Below are 21,832 nucleotides of genomic sequence, written 5' to 3' on the forward strand. Positions count from 1 at the left end.
CAGCAGTTATAGTATTTAGAATAGTTTGACCATTCTGTGGACCATTATATTGTTACAAGTTAATTACAATCAGATGCATTACACTAATAAACAATATGCGGTTAGTTTCTGTGTATTTATAAAGCTGCGTCAGGAAAATAAGGTGTAACCACACAGGAACAGTAGCACTGCTTTGACGCTGGGTGCCGCCAGTCTACAAAACCGAGCGGAGAACTTGCGTACAACAAGACATGAGGTACCGTGGAAAAGTGCGTGGCTTTACGCCAAGTGTAGGTTTTATACATCGCGATTTGAACGTGGAACATTTCTGTGCGTACGCACCGTTTATACATGAGGCCCCTGGATTTTTCTGTGCATAAGCACATTTCGGCTTTTGTGCTTACACCCTGTTATAGTGCGAGTTCTACGCACGGCGTTATACATGAGGCCCCTGGTGTGTAGTTACTGCACTATGCAGCTTAAAATGGTAGATTACTGGCTCCGGTAAACTGCAAACATATGCCTCCTGTGAAACTAGTGATGAATCCAACACCAAAGACCTCTTGGCCTTACCGCTTAATGTACATTAATAATTAAAATAGCAAAAACATTTAGCCTCATATGAGCCAACTTTGAAAGAAAACAAACTTAATTATTCCAATTTTCTAGATCTCAAAAGATTTGTCCAAAATCACTGTCTGTCCAGGATAGCCGTCTTTACTGTCTTTCCATAGAAGTGTTGGGAAACATTCAGTTAATCCAGAAAAAAAAAGCATAAAGAGTGGTGTGCCCAGAGTCTAAAATCACTTGTCACCTACCCTGGTGGACTTACTCGGCTTTTACACACAGAAACATAAAGCCATTATGATTCTTTCTTGCGAGTCACACCCAGGCTACTCCTATTCCTGCTCCTTCTTTTTGGTAAAGTGCCTTTAAATGGAGATTTCTCAAGTTTGGTACTGGAAAGCCACACATGCTTACAGTTTTTTCTCCAATCCAATCTTTCGATATGATATTTATACTGGTAAAAACAATGTTTTCATTTAATTCTATGGTCGGTTAGTGCTTTCATCCAGTAATCAGGGTGGATTGGTGGCTCTGAGGCTAAGGATCTGTGCTGATATCCGGACGCTTGCCGGTTTGAATCCCCATTACTGCCAAAGGAGATCCTACTCTGCTGGGCCTTTGAGTAAGTCCCTTAACCTGAAATTGCTCCAGGGGTACTGTATAATGGCTGACCCCAAGGGGTATTGTGAAAACTAACAAATTCCTAATATAAGAAATTGTATAAGGTGCAATAAAGAACATAAATTAAACGATTATAATATATATATTTTTTTCCTTGCCAAAGACATCATCCAAGTGATTAGTGGCGTGGAACAGTTCACTTTCTCTTTTTCTTTTCTATATCTTTCAAATTATTTTATTTAAACAGATATTCATGATGAACACACCCAGGTGTCAGTCAGTCATTTTTGTACCCCATTTTCATTTGGCAGCAGCTGAAGAAAATCAGAATTAAATTCAAAACATTGAAATGGGCTGATTGTGGCTAAATGAAGCAAATCAAGGGAGAGAATTTTAATATAAAATGGGTTAACAAAAATGTTGCTCATACAATAATGGCGTCAGCAGCAATAATTGGCTCCTGATTATGAAATTGGAACAAATGCATTCAGTCATGGTGAGCCTCCAAGGCGTACCTTTAGGACAAATGGCTTATAATAATTTATTATTATAATTATTATATGGCGCAGTGATAGCGCTGCTGCCTTGCAGTTAGGAGACCTGGTTTCGCTTCCCAGGTCCTTCCTGCGTGGAGTTTGCATGTTCTCTGCGTGTCTGCGTGGATTTTCTCCCACAGTCCAAAGACATGCAGGTTTAGGTGAATTTGAGATCCTAAATTGTCTCTAGTGTGTGCTTGGTGTGTGGATGTATGTGTGTGTGTTTGCCCTGCGGTGGGCTGGCGCCCTGCCCGGGATTTGTTCCTGCCTTGTGCGCTGTGTTGGCTGGGATTGGCTCCAGCAGACCCCCTTGACCCTGTGTTAGGATATAGCGGGTTGGATAATGGATGGATAATAATAATAATAAAAAAAGTGCTTATCCGCAGGCTGTGGGATGAACAAACTTAACACCCTCGCACTTCATGTTAGGTTGATCAGTTTGTTTTTGTTAAATTGCTTGCTTGTGGGCTTTGAAGCACTGGTGAGCTGGTGCCAATGTTCCCAAAGTAATGTTGCCAGCTTGAGAGGGTAAACTTTATCAATGGAAAGTTGTATTGTAAATTAAAAACGTTAATGTCAGTATGCAGTGATAAAATTGGATGGGGGGGAAAATGTATACAAATCAAAGAATAAGGTACAGGAATAAACCACAAAGCACTTAACACAGGGAGCAGAGAGTACATATTAAGAACAATGAGGGTCCTCAGCAGCTCCCTAAACCCTTGGGGGAAAAAATTCAGGTAATCAACCCACTGGCAGTCCTCACAATTTCCTATACACCCTGTGGCCACTTTATTTGGTTTATCTATCTGGCGTCACGTAGGTTGTGTAGAATAGGAAACCTATAGAATGCCAAAAATGGGATGTCAAAGTATGAAACGATTACAATTTCAAACATTTCTACCTACGCAAGTCATTCTGTGCAAGGCCTAGGTATTTTATACAATGCCTGGGGAAAGTATGCAGCATATTAAAGGAACACTAACAGTCCATGCTTTGCATAACAACGTCACATATTCTATATAATACCTGCTTTTGACACATTGCCGGTAACATAGGATCTCCTTTTTTGCCTCCAGAACAGCCTGAATTCTTGGAGGAATGGATTCAGAAAAAAAAATACAAACATTCCTTGGAGATTGTGGTCCACGCCAATTCAATGGCATCACCCAATTCTGGAAAGTGTTTTGGCAATACATTGATATGGTGGACCTCCTCATCAGAGAGGGGTTCAATTGGATTGAGAACTGGGGACTATGCAGGCCATTGAAGTAAAAAGAAGTCATGATCATGTTTTAGATGATCACCTTGAGATGATGTGTGCTCTGTGACATGACATGTCAAGTCAGCGTATGGTCACAAAGTGATGCACTTGGTCAGCAGCAATGGTTAAGTGCAAAGTAGCTAAGAAGCAGCATTGATTATTCACCACACCATTACATGAGCGCCACCTGCAGGTTTCATTGACACATGGCAGGCTGGACTCATGGATTCAGAACCCTTTTTCACATTTACTTATGTTTCAGCTAGTGCTAACATTTCAAGCCACATGTGCAATTGGCCACCTGGAAAGATTAAGTGGAATTGGTGAAGGTGGTTGAGTTTAAATACTTGGGTTCAACAGTACTCAGTAATGGGGATTGTGGAAGACAGGTGAAGAAGAGAGTGCAGGTAGGGTGGAATGGGTGGAGAAGAGTGTCAGGAGTGACTTGTGATAGACGGTATCAGCAAGAGTGAAAGGGAAGGTCTACAGGACGGTAGTGAGACCAGCTATGTTATATGGGTTGGAGACGGTGGCACTGAACAGAAAGCAGTAGACAGAGCTGGAGGTGGCAGAGTTAAAGATGTTAAGATTTGCATTGGGTGTGATTAGGATGAATAGGATTAGAAATAAGAACATTAGAGCGTCATCTCAGGTGGGATGGTTGGGAGACAAAGTCAGAGAGGTGAGATTGTGAGGGTTTGGACATGTTCAGAGGAGAGATGCTGAACATATTTAGAAAAGGATGGTAAGGATAGAGCTGCCAGGGAAGAGGAAAAGAGGAAGGCCTAAGAGAAGGTTTATGGATGTGGTGAGAGATGACATGCAGGTGGTGGGTGTAACAGAACAAGATGCAGAGGACAGAAAGATATGGAAGAAGATGATCTGCTGTGGCAACCCCTAATGGGAGCAGCTGAAAGAAGAAGAAAGATTAAACATCTAGTAGTACCAGGTTTTACAATCCTCACACTTAATTTTGCTTTTCTGTTTGTGTGACAGTCCAGGTGAGCTCCATGCTGCCTGTTCCATCCCGGAGTCTCTTTGACCTTAAACAGTCAAAGTCAAAAGCCGGGCCAATGAGGACAACCACTTACAGCAAAGGGTTGGTGCAACACAAGGCAAAACATTTATTAACATTCAAACAAGGTTGTTCAACAGTGCAGTGCAATCTTCTTAATAAATGAATAAATAATCCATAAAAAGCAGTGCAAATCTGTGCAGGTTAAAAATTCCAATAAATAAATCAAATAAATAAAGAATATAATCCAAGGTGCCTTCTTTGTAAAACTGACATCTCCCCTGCTTACCCCACATGGGTACTGCACCCAGAGGAGATGTTCTGCAAACAGGTACAGCCAACCCCGTTCTCATAGGCTTGGGTCCCTGCTGTCCAATGGGGTCGCAGCAGGGTGCCACACCAAGCCTCATTCCTCCTGCTTTCGCTGCCACCCCCAAGCCTTACACGTGAGTGAGCATCAAGCTACTCCAGTTACCCCAAAACAGGCTCAGCCGAGTGGCCCACTTCAGCCCCTGAGCTTCACCTTAAGGTGCTCCAAGGGACTCTCCTCCCGGCTACCTGCCTCCTTTCTTCAACACCCCTATGGCCTCTGATCCTACTGTGATCATTCGCTCTTCCTCTTTAACCTCCTTCTTGATCTCTTTGCCACCCCTATCTTGCTCCTTTTCTGCCTTGAAACTAACTTGATTGGATGCAGATGTGATCCTTTGCCCACTCTGAGGTGCTATTGCAGCACCTGTCTGATCCGCCTGTATTTGCATGTAAGTGCACGATTAATCAGGCACCACAATCAACCACAGAGCAGCGCACACGATGGGATACGATTATTTATTTAAAATCTGGCCTACGACACAAACCATTTATCACGATATGGCTCTAGCGATAATGATTAAAGATTTAAATATATTAAAGCTAGCTTTCTTGCCTGCATATTATGAAACTATGGGTCTAAATAAATAAAAAGGTTATTTCTGGAACATTCATTCGGAAGGTTCTTTTGAGAGCTAAAAATGTTTCCCCTATGGCCTCACCATGAAGAACCACTCTGGCACCTTTACTCTCTGTGCTACTTAGTGCTTCAGGTTTACTGACTTAGAGTTTGCACTTTCTACAGTAAAATTAACAATTTTAAACTTAATGGAACATACAGGTATGTATGTATGTATTATTATTATTATTATTATTATCCTCTTAACATGCACACGTACCGGTCCCGGTACATAACTACGCTTGGACGACGTCACAGCCATGTGTGCATGCCCCTCTGTCATGCACCTCAACATACTACACATCAAATGAAACCTCAAAGTCTCGTCTTTCTGATGATATAAACCATTTTGACACACAACCACAGCACTGACACTAAAGCCTTTTTTACAGAGGAGTAAATACTTTTAAGAGTTGACTTTTCCTACCTTTGAAGGCTCTCTGCAAGTCAAACATCAATATTTCCAAGCAATATTGGTCTCATTCTGTCCGTAAGGCTCCAGCGAATATAATTCAGTAAAACAATTAGGTCCAAAACACACGATAGATCCTCAAAGGGACAAAAACTCCAGAAAACGTTTCTTAACTTGAGACTAGCTCTGACATTTTTTTTCATTTTTATTGATCATATCAGACGTAAATTGTTTTTGTCGGCGATAACCATGCTAAAGCATGTTACATGGAGTGTTAGCTTCTGATTGACACCTAAGTTGGCCAATTACGAGGGGTCTTGGGGGTGACTGGAGCCTCGTATAGCCAACGAGTGCCACAGACAGCTGAACGATGACGCACAACTCCAAACCCTGGTAGAATCGACCAGTTTGATTGGACGCTGTGAGTGACACTCTCAACTTACAGCCATTGAGCAGCTGAGCACGCCGATATGTAATATGCCATGCAAACTTGTAAACAAACCCGAAGGGAGCCTGCATAACCGGCATTTCACCTGTCTGCAGACGTGGTGCGTAAATTACGCGTGGTTGGTCATTGTGAGTTCACCAAGTTGTTTCGCTTCGTAAATATGGATAAACGTACAGGTAAACGTACAGATAAATGGAAATACACTGTTGATGAAGTAGTAGAGGCATGTACGCGGCGTGACAGTGACGAATCGGACCAGGAGAAGTCTGAGACAGAGAGCGACATTTCTGCTGTGGACTGAGGACATGTTTTTGGACGGGATGGATGCCATGCTTGATAGGTAAGTGTGTTTTTATTGTTTTTTCACACTATTTTACATAAAAATTAGATTGGCAGACACTACAGTATGTACAGTGACAAATAAATAATGACACATTTGCCCACTTTTGCTCACTCTTGTCGGTTGACAAGAACCAGAAGAGGCAGGGGACGGGGGAGGAGCAGAGGAATGGGACGTGGTGCTTGTGCTAGAGAGCCACCACCACCTGCAGAGGGGAAGTGGCTTGATGTTGAAGATCCAGACATCACACCTACCCACCCCCCCTTTTGTCCTACAAAGACTCCTGGACCCCAGATAATTAGCATGTCAAACTACACTGTGCTTGAACTATTTCAGCAGTTTTTTACGAGCACTGTGTTACTGACTTTTGTGACAAATACAAATGTGCACTGCAGATCCATTTACAGCTCATGGACAGACATTGGCATTGAAGACCTCTACTCTTTTCTGGCAATTGTAATTTACATGGGCCTCTTGAAAGTACCTGCACTTACTGATTACTGGAGAAAAGGTCTTCCTTTTCCTCAGTCAGTTCTGTCAGGTCGGAAATTTTTCTCAATTGTTCACGGGCTTCATCTAAGCAGTCCAGACGAGGATGCTAAAAATGAAAGTAAAAGAGGCACTGCTGATTTTGACCACCTGGGCAAGAGCAAGCCCATCTACATCGACATTAGAAATGCATGTCGTCAGAACTTCCGACCAAATCAGCATATCTCCATTGATGAGAGAATGGTTGCTTCAAAAACTCGAGTGATATTCAAACAATACCTGAAAAACAAACCTGTTCGATGGGACTACAAGCTGTTTGTGCTTGCAGATTCTCAAATAGGCTACATGTGGGACTTTTTTGTCTATGAGGGCAAAAGTGCACAAGCATGCAAAAAGGGGTTAAGCTATGACTCTTGTCAACACCTCTTTATTGGGCACAGGGTACAACCTCTTCGTGGACAATTTTTATACGAGCCCAGTTCTGTTTCAGGATCTCCTGAAAAAAAATATAACAGCCTGTGGCACTATCAGGACAAACAGACAGGGTCACCCCAAAACTACTGTCAACATCCTGGACACCAAAGCTACCCGTGGCAGTATCAGGTGGATTCGGAAAGACCCCTTGCTTTTTGTCCAGTGGAGAGATACCAGAGATGTCTTCATGTGCTCCACCATGCACACCGCCCATGGAGAGGAGACAGTGACGCGTAGGGTGAAAGATGAGGCAGGCCGTTGGACCAAGATAGATGTCCCCATTCCACCAGCCATCAAAGACTACAACAAGTATGTATAATATAACATGTATTTACCCCCTTTTGAAATAGTATTTGTACGTTACTAATATATTTGCAATGATTTTAGGCACATGGGTGGAGTCAACCTGTCAGATGCACTGATCGGCTATTATGAGGTTCTCCACAAGACAAAGAAATGGTACAAGACTTTTTTTTTACCATTTTGTGGATATTGCCATTGTTAATGCCTTCATATTGTACAAAGCCCAGTGCAAGGCAAAGGCAGTAGTTCCTGTGCACCAGAAGGCATTTAGGGAAACCCTAGTCTTGGAGCTAGCAGCTGCGGGATCCACCAGGACAGCACAACAAGAAGAGAACAGGGAAGACCACCATCGTTTGGTGCACATCAGCAGTGGTGGGGATAAAACTCATGGCCGGCTGAGTTGCAGGAGGTGCCAAGCAAAAACCCCTGTAAAATATTCTACATGTGACACGCCCTTGTGCTTTCTGCCTGCTAGGGATTGCTACAATCAGTGGCACATGGAAAAGCGCTGAGCTGTGTTGTGACTGTTTGTAAAAAATGTATATGTTTGTGTGCATCTAGAAGAGCATTTTTTTATTCCTTTCAAATATATATATATATATATTTTATTCAAATTTTTTTCAAATATATATATACGTATATTTTGGCCCATAATACTTGTTTTGACTATTTTTATATTGTATTGTGTGTATTTGTTATTGTTTTTATTATGGCATATGAATTTCAATAACTAATAGAGTGACACTGTGTGTAGATATACATTCCTCTAGGTGTAAGCTTTCAGTAGAGCCCTCATTGATATCTGTGGGTTGAAGCATTCAAAAGTTATTACACTTTTTCCATACATTCCCAAATGTGTCCAATTTGGATAGGTTTGGATAAACCATAGGTCCCCCTAAAAAGCCCCTGGACATGCCCACATAAAAACTGGTGTAAAAATGTCATTTTTACAGGTATTCTTTTCAAATTTGAAATGTGAGTAGTCAACAAGTTATTCTGTTGGTACGTAGTGTGTTTCTATCCCCACCTACCTAGTGCAGCTATAGAGGCCTTTATTTGCACAAAAAAACTTAGGCAAGAACAAAAAAATTCGTTTTTTTGTGAGTTCTAATGTGCATAACTTTTGATCAGTCACACCTACAGTGATTCTGACTACTAAGGGTGAAACTAGAGAATGTTACCTTTACAAAGAGACCAAACATGTGTTTATACTCCAGATAGTTCAATAACAGCAATGATTCTAATTTGGAGAGGTCGAATTACAAGCAATTTAGCAAAAATGACCCCGAATGATAAGGGGTATGTTGTTGTTGTTAGTATCTATATTTTATATGTATAAATCTTTTGCTATATAATACAATGCCCCTGTCTTTGTGTGTGTGTGTGTGTGTGTCCTCCATGCAATCTGATTGGTCAGTTTCGCTTCGGTTGCTCATTCAAATGCAATCGACACGGGAAACACCAGATAATGTTTGATACTCTGGTAAAAAATATCATAAGACAAATTAATTAATAGTTGTGAGGTTTGGATTTTATATCTTAAAATAATTAAGCACATTTAGCAAAGTTCTCTATATAATGTAAAAGCGTTTCCAGTATAGGGCAGCTGAGATTGGATACAAGCAGACTATACATTAGGCTGTCACCAGGAGTCTAAATGTTTATTTACTGCATGACAAAGGCAGCTGCCTTCAGCTTCTGTGCTAATAAAGAAAGGAGCTGAGAAATGGCAAAACAAACACACGATGCTAAACATTAATGATCTACGTGTTTACTTATAATTTAGTACAGTTCATTTTGCCCCGTGTCCGGCTAGCAAATGGAAGCAGCCAGTGATGATAACAAACTTTGTATGATGCAAGTAATCTAATTCTGTACCCTTTACTTGTGTATAACAAAGACCTCATCTAGCAGAAAAGGTGGGCATCTTGTTACAGAATGCTGTGGGCCTACTTACAACGCCCTGTGGTAGAAGTGCTCCTTCTTCGAAGAGAATAAATGGTTTATGATTTAAACTTCCTCTTGTCTGTTTTCTCTTAGAGGTTTTAGGTCACCCAGGGGGTGACGGTCGTTTCTTCCACAATACACACCAGAATAGGACAAGTGTGGGCAAACTAAGGCCCCCAGGCCACATGCGACTCAAGACATCAAATGGTGTGGCCCGCACACAAATGAAAAACCTTGGTGATTTTGTTAACAAAAATGACAAATAGATAATCGGTGCGTGTTTTGGAGCATGTGAACAAATGACCAAGCTCGTAATGCTACATGTGTACAAGCAGAAGCTTGTGTTTACGAAAGTGAACGTTGTATTGCATATAACCGTATACGTACACTAATGTTTCGAATCTAAGTAGATGGAAGACCGGTTGCTACGTAAGCGCATACATTCTCGTGCATCTATTTGGATCACTCGGATTAATTTGGTCGTCATCATCCGAGCGCTGTATTAAATTTCAAACTCTAATCCCTAACAATGAGTGTTTCTGTGAAAAAAACGTTCAATTGAAGATGAATGTTGTGCTTCTAATAAACAATGGAAAGAGAGGTTTTTTATTTTTTTTACAAATGTTGAAAGTAAAGCATTGTGCCGAATATGCCATGACAGTTGTACTGTGTTTAAGGAGTTCAGTTTGAAGAGACATTTTCAGACTAAGCACAGTAAATTTGGAAGTAATTTATCAGAAAGTGAATTACAGTAAAAAGCTAATTTTATTAGCTGCTTTCTTTGTGCACCAATGTTATATAGTTATATGATTAACAAATGAATTTATGTTTTAAAATAACATTCATTATTTAGTAAATTTAGATTTTTGTCACATGCGGCCCGCTAGAGACCTTACAGATATCCATGTGGCCCTCTGGGAGAAACGTTTGCCCACCCCTGGTGTAGGAGGAACGCTGAGAGTCACATCATACACAGAATATATTCACAATTTGAAGTTAAGCTATCATTTAAATTAATCTGTTATACGTTGCAAAGTGGTGAAACATTAAAAGCTAAACTGTTTATTAATAAAATATTACATGTAAATTATTATACCATTCATCCCATTGCCTTTTTTGTCAGAGGGATACAAAGGTATAGTCATTTTAAAAATAGGTTAAAAAGAGGATGTTTAAAAAAAAAAAAAGTAGCAATTCTAAGACAGTAAACCTCTTAACACTAAAGTAGTGCAAAGATGTTTATAGGAATGTGCAAGAAAAAATGCACCACGTCATGACATTCTAGGATCAACCCTGGTGTGTGCCCGTCCTCTCGTAGTATGAAAGAGTTTAAACCACCAGCCAAAATAATTAATAAAAAGAAGGTCCCTTGTCATTTTTGATATAAATCATGACAGTATTTGTACATTGAAAAATAATAAAGAGTAACATATATTAAATATATTCATTTGCACAACTCAATAATTAAATGGGCTTAACTTTTTAAATATTTTTATAATAGTCAATTATAAGATATTAGAAATCTGAAGTGGTCTCTCCCAGACTTTCTCATATACTCAGATATGTGGATGGATATTTGAGGAATAAACCGCAAGACAATGATTATATTTTTATACTATGTACTTTAAAGAACCATCAACAACAAGTCAAATCAAATTAATAATATATCAAACAATTATTATAAAAGTAAAGTTGAATAAATCGGACTCTGCAGCTGCATGAACAAAAGGCAAAGTAACACTTCCGGTTAACAGAAATAGCCCAAACGTTGACAGAAATCTGCGTTTTGTACCTAATACTTGTATGCAAAATTTGGTTGACCTAAATGAAAGCGTACTTAAGTTATCAGGTTTACACACACACACACACAGGCAGACATACATAATTCCAAAAATCGTGCTTTCAGTCTCAGGTGGTCTAAAATGTTGAGATTAATAAAAATCTCGAAATGGAATTTTTGGAGGACTCCAATACTTTTCTTACACTTCGTATACGAGAAAGTCAGGGAGGTCTAAAATTTCAAGATTCATCAAAATCTCGATATTGAATCTTTCGACGATTACAATACTTTCCCTATAGTTCGTATACGAGAAAGTAAAAATACTAAATGTTTTGTATTTGAGGTTATGCCAGTAAAACAGAAATAGCCATTATAACAATTGTCATGTCTGGCCTAACCCTAGTACTCGTAACAATGATTTTCATATAGATGTTTGTGTGAAGTGGGGTGAGTGAATGTCTGTAAAATGGATATATCCAAAGTTGCATCAGTGACACAAGATAATGTTACTTAGGTTCCCCAAATGTCATGGGAAAAATATAGGCTGCAGTGCGAGTAACAGCATCACCAGTCTAATTAGAGACTGAATATGCAAATTCAAATCATTCTTGTCATTAATGCACAGGTCAGTGCTTTTATAAAACACATTGACCAGTCACATTGTCCAGTTTGACATTCTGATGAGGGCAAACTACTTCTGCAGGAGTCGCTCCAGTGCACGGCTGAAGCAGTACATTTCTTTTTGCTTGGTATTGTTTGGTAAATGTGCAATACATGTTTGTATATATTAAACGTAGAGTTCGAATAATTCTGAAGTAAGCTAAGTGCTGGTATAATTTTCATTTACTTCCAAATGAACTTCACATTGCTGTTGAATACTTGACATGTTTTAAGTGTTAGAAGTATGACATTCACAGACCAATACATTCTCTATCATTAGCAATTCAAAGATAACCATCTTTAATTGAATAATTCCATTAAGATGTATTTACGAAAGCTACAAATTCAGAACTGAAACATACTTCGACATTGGTCTGCTATGGATTGCCGCACAACCTCTGTTGATTTCTTTATAGCGGACATATTTTTGTGTGTGTTATTGTTGATCAGCATTATTATTATTATTATTATTATTAATAATAATAATAATCACCTGCTGACAAGACTGCCACTGTCTCTGTTACATGTTCTTCTATTTCATGACAGTTAAAACATCTAAACTGTCCCAATCTGTCCCATAATACATCACGCATCCCGTCCATTTCACACTTAAAGGCACAGGCACTGAATTTACGGAATGATATTGCACCTTCCTCAGTGATTGTTGAACTATGATTGATGTATCGATTATCTATTCTTAGTCACTGGTACAACTTTGGATAAATGCATTTTACGGATGTTCACATACCAAAACAAAAAGTCAAATTGATTGGTTTGAACCTCGGCCAGACAATTGCTGTGGTAAATTGACTTTGCAATCTATGCCTTCAGCTAACTGGATAAACAGTTGTTTATTTGCAATTCTGTAGTCGTCAGGAAATGCCACGAGGTTTAAGCCGCCCTTGAACTATTTGTTACAGAAAAATGAAGCTCACTAATTCATCAGATTTTTCAAGGAATACATGCGCCTTGGATCATTCCACGGGTCTGCTGAAAGTAAATTAACTTTTTATGATAGATAGATAGATACTTTATTAATCCCAAGGGGAAATTAACATAATCCAGCAGTAGTATACTGATACAAAAAACAATATTAAATTAAATAGTGATAACAATGCATATAAAAGCACACAATAACTTTAAATAATGTTAGCATTTACTCCCCCGGGTGGAATTGAAAAGTCGCATAGTGTGGGGGAGGAACGATCTCCTCAGTCTATCAGTGGAGCAGGACGGTGACAGCAGTTAGTCACTGAAGCTGCTCCTCTGCCTGGAGATGACACTGTTCAGTGGATGCAGTGGATTATTCATGATTGACAGGAGTTTGCTTAATGCCCGTCGCTCTGCCACAGATGTCAAACTGTCCAACTTTACTCCTACAATAGAGCCTGCTTTCTTAACAAGTTTGTCCAGGCGTGAGACGTCTTTCATCTTTATGCTGCCTCCCCAGCATACCACCGCGTAGAAGAGGGCACTGGCAACAACCGTCTGGTAGAACATCTGCAACATCATATTGCAGAGGTTGAAGGACGCTAACCTTCTAAGAAAGTATAGTCGGCTCTGACCTTTCTTACATAGAGCATCAGTAATGGTAGTCCAGTCCAATTTGTCATCCAGCTTCACTCCCAGATATTTATAGGTCTGCACCCTCTGCACACAGTCTCCTCTGATGATCACAGGGTCCATGAGGGGCCTGGGCCTCCTAAAATCCACCACCAGCTCCTTGGTTTTTCTGGTGTTAAGGTGTAAGTGGTTTGAGTCGCACCATTTAACAAAGTCTTTGATTAGCTTCCTGTACTCCTCCTCCTGCCCACTCCTGATGCAGCCCACAATAGCAGTGTCATCAGCGAACTTTTGCACGTGGCAGGACTCCGAGTCATATTGGAAGTCTGATGTATATAGATTGAACAGGACCGGAGAAAGTACAGTCCCCTGCGGCGCCCCTGTATTGCTGAACACAATGTCAGACCTGCAGTTCCCAAGACGCACATATTGAGGTCTGTCTGTAAGATAGTCCACAATCCATGCCACCAGGTATGAATCTACTCCCATCTCAGTCAGCTTGTCTCTAAGGAGCAGAGGTTGGATGGTGTTGAAGGTGCTAGAGAAGTCCAAAAACATAAATCTTACAGCACCACTGCCTCTGTCCAAGTGGGAGAGGGATCGGTGTAGCATGTAGATGATGGCATCCTCCGCTCCCACCTTCTCCTGGTATGCGAACTGCAGAGGGTCGAGGGCATGGTGGACCTGTGACCTCAGGTGGTGAAGCAGCACCTGCTCCATGGTCTTCATCAGATGTGACGTCAGAGCAACAGGCCGGAAGTCATTCAGCTCACTAGGACGTGATATCTTTGGGACTGGGGTGATACAAGATGTTTTCCAAAGCCTTGGGACTCTCCCCTGTTCCAGGCTCAGGTTGAAGATGCTCTGTAGAGGACTCCCCAGTTCCAACGCACAGGCCTTCAGCAGTCGTGGTGATACACCATCTGCACCTGCTGCTTTGCTGGCACAAAGTCTTCTCAGCTCTCTGCTCACATGGGCTGCTGTAATTGTGGGTGGGGATGTCTCACCTATGCTGGTATCAGCAGAAAGATGGTTGGAGGATGCAGTACTCCGAGGTCAGAGTGGGTTACTGTGATCAAACCTATTAAAGAAGTTGTTCATTTGGTTTGCTCTCTCCATGTCTGTCTCGATGGTGGCACCCCGCTTCGAGCTGCAGCCAGTGATAATCTTCATCCCATCCCATACTTCCTTCATGCTATTGTTCTGCAACTTCTACTCCATCTTTCTCCCGTACTGCTCTTTCGCCACCCTGAGCTGGACTCGGAGTTCCTTCTGCACGCACTTGAGCTCATGCTGATCACCATCTTTAAAAGCCCTTTTCTTCTGGTTCAAAAGGCCTTTGATGTCAATTGTAATCCATGGCTTGTTGTTAGCATAGCAGCGTACTGTTCTTACTGGAAGTACAATGTCCATTCAGAAGTTGATGTAATCAGTTGTGCATTCAACAGCCTCTTCAATGTTCTCACTATGTGACCCCAGCAGGACATCCCAGTTCGTTGTTCCAAAGCAGTCTCTCAGAGCCATGCATTAAATGTAACCACATATATCTGTGTGAAAATCGTCCATCATACCAGATCAGGCTTCACTAATTTCATAATGTGTTTTCTATTTTACTTGCATGTCCTCGATTACAGAAAATGTTCTATTTTCAGTACGTTATTAGTGGTGAAAAATATGAACTATTATAATATAATAAAGAATTCAAATGCAATTAATTAGTTAGTTATGTAATTGAATCTATTAATAATTGTAACAATGTACAAATACTGTCATGTCTGTTTTCTTTTGTGCTGGTGGTTTAAAGGCTCCGCACAATACGCGAGGACTGGAGCACAATCGTTTATTTACTGTATAACTGATGCTTTTAACATTACAGAACACTCCTTTTGAAAAACTTTGTACTATTATTTTGAATTTCCAACAAAAAGAAAATGGGGATGAATGAAGTAATAATTTGAATTTCAATTATTAGCTCTTATGTGTTGCAACGAACGTTAGATTCATTTGAACGATAGTGTAACGCAGAATGCAGCAACATTAGAAATGCTAAAAAAACGTAGTCAGTAACAAAATGTGGCAAAGTAAAAAAAGGTGACCAATTCATTTAAACGTTGTTCATTTCCAATAGTTTAGGTAATGAAGTTTTGCCATTTTGTAAAGAACAAGTAAAATAAACTTGAACGAGAATTCCATAACATTAGATATGCTATTAAAAAAATCTCGGACCTTTTCTTCCATGTTTTGTTTCCCAACGGCAGGAATTTAATGTACGGAGCAGGCTAGGGCATGACGCTTAATTGCTTTGGTTACCAAGGGCGCGACTTGCACTAATCCTCTTTAATGGGACCGAAACCGGCTCAGATTATAAGCACGGCGTCTCGATTTAAGTGAAGTGTACTCGCTAAGCACGCTTCGAAGAACACCCCCAGAAGTTCAATCAAAAGGTAACAGCGCACGAGCCAGACGAGAGTGCGGCTCATTGCGTGCATGACATCATCAAGAGCGACGGAATCACACATAGAGGTGCTGTCGTTTTTGTCAGGCGCGGATATTTAACAAGAAAAGCGGTCGGACGCAGATGTCGAGAGTTGAATTTCTCCTTGCATGTCCGTTTGTGTGTTCTGCTGACAAAGGGTTGTGTGCAGTGATCGAGCGCGGAGAGCACCCAAAAACACGGGGGTAAGTGATTGGAGTTGGGCTTTTCGCTTAACGCCTAGGATACTCTCTATAGTATCCAGGTACTGTTACTTAAATGGTGTTACTACCTCTGTTTAGTGACCACGGCCATCATTTGCCAGTTTGACTCCGACCCTGACTATTTACTTTCAGTGTCGTTCCAAGTAAATAGTGAAGTAACAATGAATACTTGTTACTAAAAATTGGTATTAAATCGCTTGATGTAACCGATATTTCGCTCTAGTATTAATAACTTAAAAACTCTGTAATATGGTTGTTTCTTTGACTATCTCCACCATACCCCTGACCTAACAGTTTCATAGATCCTCGGGGCATTGCATTTGTTAATATTAATACAAGACAAAGGTTCTATACGTGGAATTTCCACAACTATTGTAATCAGAAAGCTCAGTTCACTTTCTAAACGAACACGCGGACTCTAAACAAAGCTAAAAATGGACCTGCAGTTTATCCCATAACCGTTATACAAACATTGACGATTTCCAGATTGGATTCTTTGAAAACTACAAAAGCTGCTGTGTATTCGCCACTTGTAGCTTTTAATCAACACGGAAATGAATCAGAGTGAATTTGGCAGATGAGTGCTTACGCTGAGCTTACCTGTCACTTTTGATATGAACTAGAAGTCAGTTGTCAGTATTTTTAGGGTGCAAGTTAAGTCTGTGTAAGTCATGTAAATAAAAAATGATGGAGTGAGGCAGGGAAGCTGAGCAGACAGCTGGCTTGGATCTGGCTTTGCACATTAATCTTAATGTACTGTAGTATATTCTCCTGCTTAAAAATTACATTTTGTGCCAGGTATTGCATACTGCTAGCACAGTTATATGAGATGATGCCATGTTAGACGGCTTTCTTTTCACTATATTTCTACAGTTTTTTTTTTACTAGGTAATTTTAATATAACGAATAGTTGCTGTGTACTTGTTTAGGAGTAGATGCGCTGAGCTGTTTGACTTGATTTAAACCTTAATTGAGATGTTACCATAACAAGTACATGAAAAGCTTGTTTGTTTATTTTGCAGTTCTGATTGGATAACATGCTGGCCTTTCCGGACAGATGGGTGCTGCCATAATTTCAAGGAATTCTTAGATACATTTACCAGAGGAGACGTATTAGGCTGACAGTTCCCAAGAAGGTGTAGGCACAAGCACTTAGTAAGCTTGTTCAAAGCTATAAAGATCTGACTAATTCTCCTCAAATAGAGTAAAGGCACTGTCATTTACCTTTCCCTTGCCTTCACCCACAGACCTAATGGGCCAAGACATGAAGAGCTCTGATGTGATTTCCACATCCAGTTTGGATGTTCCAATTCTCCCACTCTGAGGCATATATAAGCACCAACAAACCTGGATGTCTACATTTATTAAGGAACCTGCATCTGGTTGGGAACATTATGCCCCTTCAGGAACGAGTTTATTTTCTCATCATTAAAGAGAGATCAGTCTGTTTTGACCGACTGTGACTGCTCATCTTGTTGTTTTCCTTAACGTCTAATAGGCTTGCCTACTAAACAGGGTTTTTACCAAGCTGTATGCCCACCCTTCACGTGTCTCTTTGTTTTGTCTTGTGAGATATATTTTTCAGAGGAGACTTACTACACCATGGAAAAGAGGGTTATGACCATTAAAGAAGAGGATGGTGAATGGGAAGCTGGCTTCAATGGTCCGCCTACTTTGCCCATTAAGTCGGAAGACTATGAAAGGGAGTCAGTGGCCATTACAGAAGAATCGGAGCAGACATTTGTTTGTACTGATATACAGAAATGTGAAATTAAAGACAATGTCAAGGAAGAGGACCTTAATTCAGGGTCTGTATTTCAGTATGGTTTTCAAGATGAAGAAATGACCGGAGTAGTTTCTCTGCAGGACAGGTTCCTTTCTTTTAAGGAAGATTCTGTCCACGTGAAATCCGAATTATTAATGTCGGACGCACCAAAAGTATCAAAGAGAACAACGGAAAATCGGCCAACCCCGTCAAGTCCTTCTGAAGAAAGTAAGTAAAATTCTTACTTAAAAGGTTACAATGTTGTAATGCTGATTTTGTATGGTAAAAAGTGAGAAATTGTTTTCGTATTTCTAAATTTAGAGGTGCAATGTAAAACAATTGTATTGAAAACATTATGTTGGACATTATAAGCTTTGTTTTTATTCACATTTAAATTCAATTACCTACACTCGTGTTTTTGAAACCCGAAAAATCGGTCATAAAATCAGACCCCGTCTTGTACGCCCATTCAAAAATACGACAGTTCATTTTGTTTTTTTCATCGTCTTGCTTTCTCCAATATCGCATCAGTTTCTCAGACACATTGACTTTTGTTGCAGCAGCGCAGTTACCAATTTCTTTCGCTAGTTCAATGACGTTTAATTTAAAACAGGCTTCATATTTTCTTATTGAACGCTCCATTTTAGAAAAGGGATGCTCTTACGATAAAGGTGTACGAGGGTGTGAGATAATACGGAATAGTTCGGGTATTCCCGCGTGGTGACGTGGGCACAATAGAGAGAGAGAGGTTAGAGAGGCACGTGCTGATACAGCTCATTGCCACACCCCCATAGAAAAAAAGTCCGTGTGCTCTGTAGTTACACTCTCAGGCGGGCGTTAGCATATCATGATCTCTTGGACTAATAGCGTGAGTTTTCCGCTTTCGACGTATACGACCGACATTATAAAATACCAGAAAGTAAATGGTAAAGTCAAGCCCCGACTTCTCCGTGGGAGAGCTTAAACGTGTGTATTTATGGTAGTGAGTGCAGTACAAAGGGGTTAAAACACAACGGCAGCATTTTACTAACAGCAGTTTTGCAGCATTACGGCAAGTGAAGCGGGATCGTGAATACCACCTGAAGTCATTCTGAGAGAAACCCTGGCGTTTTCATGCATGGTGGAATGAAGCAAGTGGGAAATGCCCATTGTCTTCTTCTTTAGCGAAGCCCATCTATTTGACCGCAACTTGACTGGACGGAGCAAAATGTGTTTTTTCAACTCTTGCATAGGTGGCACCTATAATAGTAGCAATAAATCATTAAGTAATATATCATTTTTAAAATAAAAAAGGGAATAGAGAGTCATTCCATTTTAATTAAGACATTCTCATAATTGTTTTTGCATCACCATTTTTGGTTTTGATGGCACTTTCCTTCTAAATCTCTGTAGTACTAGGGTGTTGTATTGTGTTAGCCATTATGAATCTAGTGAGAAGTCAAGCAAAATGACACATTTTATTGGCTAACTAAAAAGATTACAATATGCAAGCTTTTGAGGCAACTCGGGCCCATTCCTCAGGGAAGATGTAATACAGAGACTGGAGTCCCCTGTGTTTATATAGATAGCAGGACAGGTACAACAGTGGTAAACGTTTTTTCCTTTTTTAATTTCTTTAAGAAGTTGTCGCTGTCCATGTGTGTCCATTTCTTCCACCAGGTCTTCAAGTCCATGTAGTAGTGGTACATTTTTGGTGTCTTGTATGTCTGTAGTACTAGAATGTTGTTCGATGTTATCCATTTTGGATGTAATGAGAAGTCAAGCAAAATGACCCCTTTTATTGGCCAACTAGAAAGATTACAATATGCAGGCTTGTAGAAGATGTAACTTGTAAACCTCTGAAATATTTGTTGTGTGTATATATATATATATATATATATATATATATATATATATATATATATATATATATATATATATATATATATATATTTATATATATATATATATATATATATATATAAAAAAATCCCCTTGAGATAATGGCACATTTCTTTACCACGGATAAGATAAAAATGATAAGTGTGTTTTCTTATGAGCTGTAACTTTATTCCTATTAAAGCTGCACAGCTCGGCTATACCTGATTGGAAAGCTCAGATGTGTTACTTTTTATTTGTACGGTGATGAATTTCGACTTTGGGGGAAAAAATTTATGAGAGAGGTACATTTGGTAGACTTCTAGATGTCATTGTTTTTATTTGCTTTGTGAGCTTAGAGACTTATTATTGAAATACTTGGAGCACAGGGCATTTACAGGATTCAGATTCAAGGTAGGATTCCTAGCAGGCAAATTTTAAACCTTTTATAAAGTTTTTTCGTGATCAGAAAAGGGATCTCCATTGACTGCCTGCTGTAACTTAAAGGTTACAAATCTCCTTCATAAAGATCCCAATTAAGCCTTGCAATGTTGAGTTTTGCAACAAAAGGTATACACTGACAACCCTGGATTTGCAGTTCAGAAATCACTTCAGTTTTGAATCTAAATTTTTGAAACAACATCAAACCAACTTCAAATCAAACACTAAAGCAGGACAGTTAGAATAATAAATCAAGATCTTCATTAAGTAACAGACACAATGAGCTGAACAAGGTAGTGCTCGAAAGCAGCAGCCTACATCAGCACTAGTACTTCACCTGTCAGAGTCCAAGTGCTACGGTGCCGGCAGACGCACACAATGCCTGTAGACACAGACATGGCCTGCTAAGACCTGCACACACCTGTTGGATGTGCTAATGAAGCACGACTGGAAATGTCAAGTCAACCGAAAAGCGGTCAAGACTAAGTGCTCAAGAGAGTTCTCATTGCTACAAAATACCCAACAATATAACATCTTTACATTTGAGAGCAGGGATGGGGTGAGCAGCTTCTGTCCTGGAGGGCCTCTGTGGCTGCAGGTTTTTGTAACAAACCTGATACTTCATTAGAAACCAGTCCTTGCCAATAACAGGTCTTCTTTAATTCCATGTCGTGTCAGTGTTTTAACTCTGCCATGTCAGGTCATGCTTATTCTATCGTAGATTTTATTCTTTTCTAAAGATATCCTCCAAGTGATTTCAACTCTAAAACCAGAGGTCCTCAATCACGGTCCTGGAGGGCAGCAGTTGCTACAGGTTTTCATTCCAGCCAGTTTCCCAATTAGACCTCCGTCATTGCTGATAATGAAAGTTGGTGTTTATGGCTTGTTTAGCACTTTCATTCATCAAAGACAAATTTAATTACATTGTAGATCAGAAGTCCTCAATTACAGTTATGGAGGTCTGCAGTGGCTGCAGGTTTCCACTACAACCAATTTTCTGTAACTCATTCAGGGTGGATGTCGACTTTTCTCGAAATTCAGGGGTAGAGGACAGTAATCGGGTGTAAACTGTGACACAACTCGCCATTTTGTTTTAATTCAACTCACCTTAAAGTTGGCTTCATTGATTTCCTGCGAGTGCATGAGTAGCGAAGAGCAAACAACTTCTAAAAAGGCATCCACATCTGGCGAAAGACCAAAGCGAACACGCAAAGTAAAATACTCTGTGGGCGACGTTTTGCGTATCGTATTGCTGAATCGGACTCTTGAGTTGCCGGATTTTGATGCTATGATCTGGGGATCGAAAACGAAATGGAGGGACGAGCATCAGCTGATCGAGGTGCTGAACGTGTTTGTGTAGCTGATACCCCTACACCAGCGTTCATCTTTGAAGACTGCTACTTACGATGATAAGAGGTACAACCCAGATTACATCACACTGCTACTGCTGTGCGAGGGCAGCTGGCCTATCGTTCATTCTTGCTGGTCATTGAGCTGCCCCCGCACCTGCTAGGGACCCTGAACAGATGCCTACAGCAGCCACGGCACACAGCAAAACATGTTTTATGTTGATTTATGTGTGAAACCATTGCTTTGTGTGCTTTTCAGAAAACAGTTTTTTGGAATAAAATATTCAGCCGTCAAAGAGCATTTATTAGAGCCCATTTATTTGCTACTTAAGCAATA

General features: G+C 40.1%; 1 protein-coding gene across 3 annotated transcripts in view; it reads left to right on the top strand.

The window, feature by feature from the left end:
* The window catches only part of LOC120534405 (zinc finger protein 501-like), a 68,189-nt gene that overhangs the window by 30,030 nt on the left and 16,327 nt on the right, over positions 1-21,832 (top strand). The window contains exons 1-3 of one of the 3 annotated variants that reach the window (XM_039761961.1): positions 15,668-16,065; positions 17,106-17,238; positions 17,331-18,076. The exons of 1 other annotated variant lie outside the window; for it this stretch is intronic. In XM_039761961.1, the coding sequence (XP_039617895.1) occupies positions 17,686-18,076 (391 nt within the window). In that variant the 5' untranslated portion in view covers positions 15,668-16,065; positions 17,106-17,238; positions 17,331-17,685. Of the gene's footprint in view, positions 1-15,667; positions 16,066-17,105; positions 18,077-21,832 lie in introns of those variants that run through there. One more of the 3 variants, XM_039761960.1, reaches the window with a different exon arrangement.

The sequence above is a fragment of the Polypterus senegalus genome, chromosome 8 (genome assembly GCF_016835505.1).
Source record: "Polypterus senegalus isolate Bchr_013 chromosome 8, ASM1683550v1, whole genome shotgun sequence".
NCBI lineage: Eukaryota > Metazoa > Chordata > Cladistia > Polypteriformes > Polypteridae > Polypterus > Polypterus senegalus.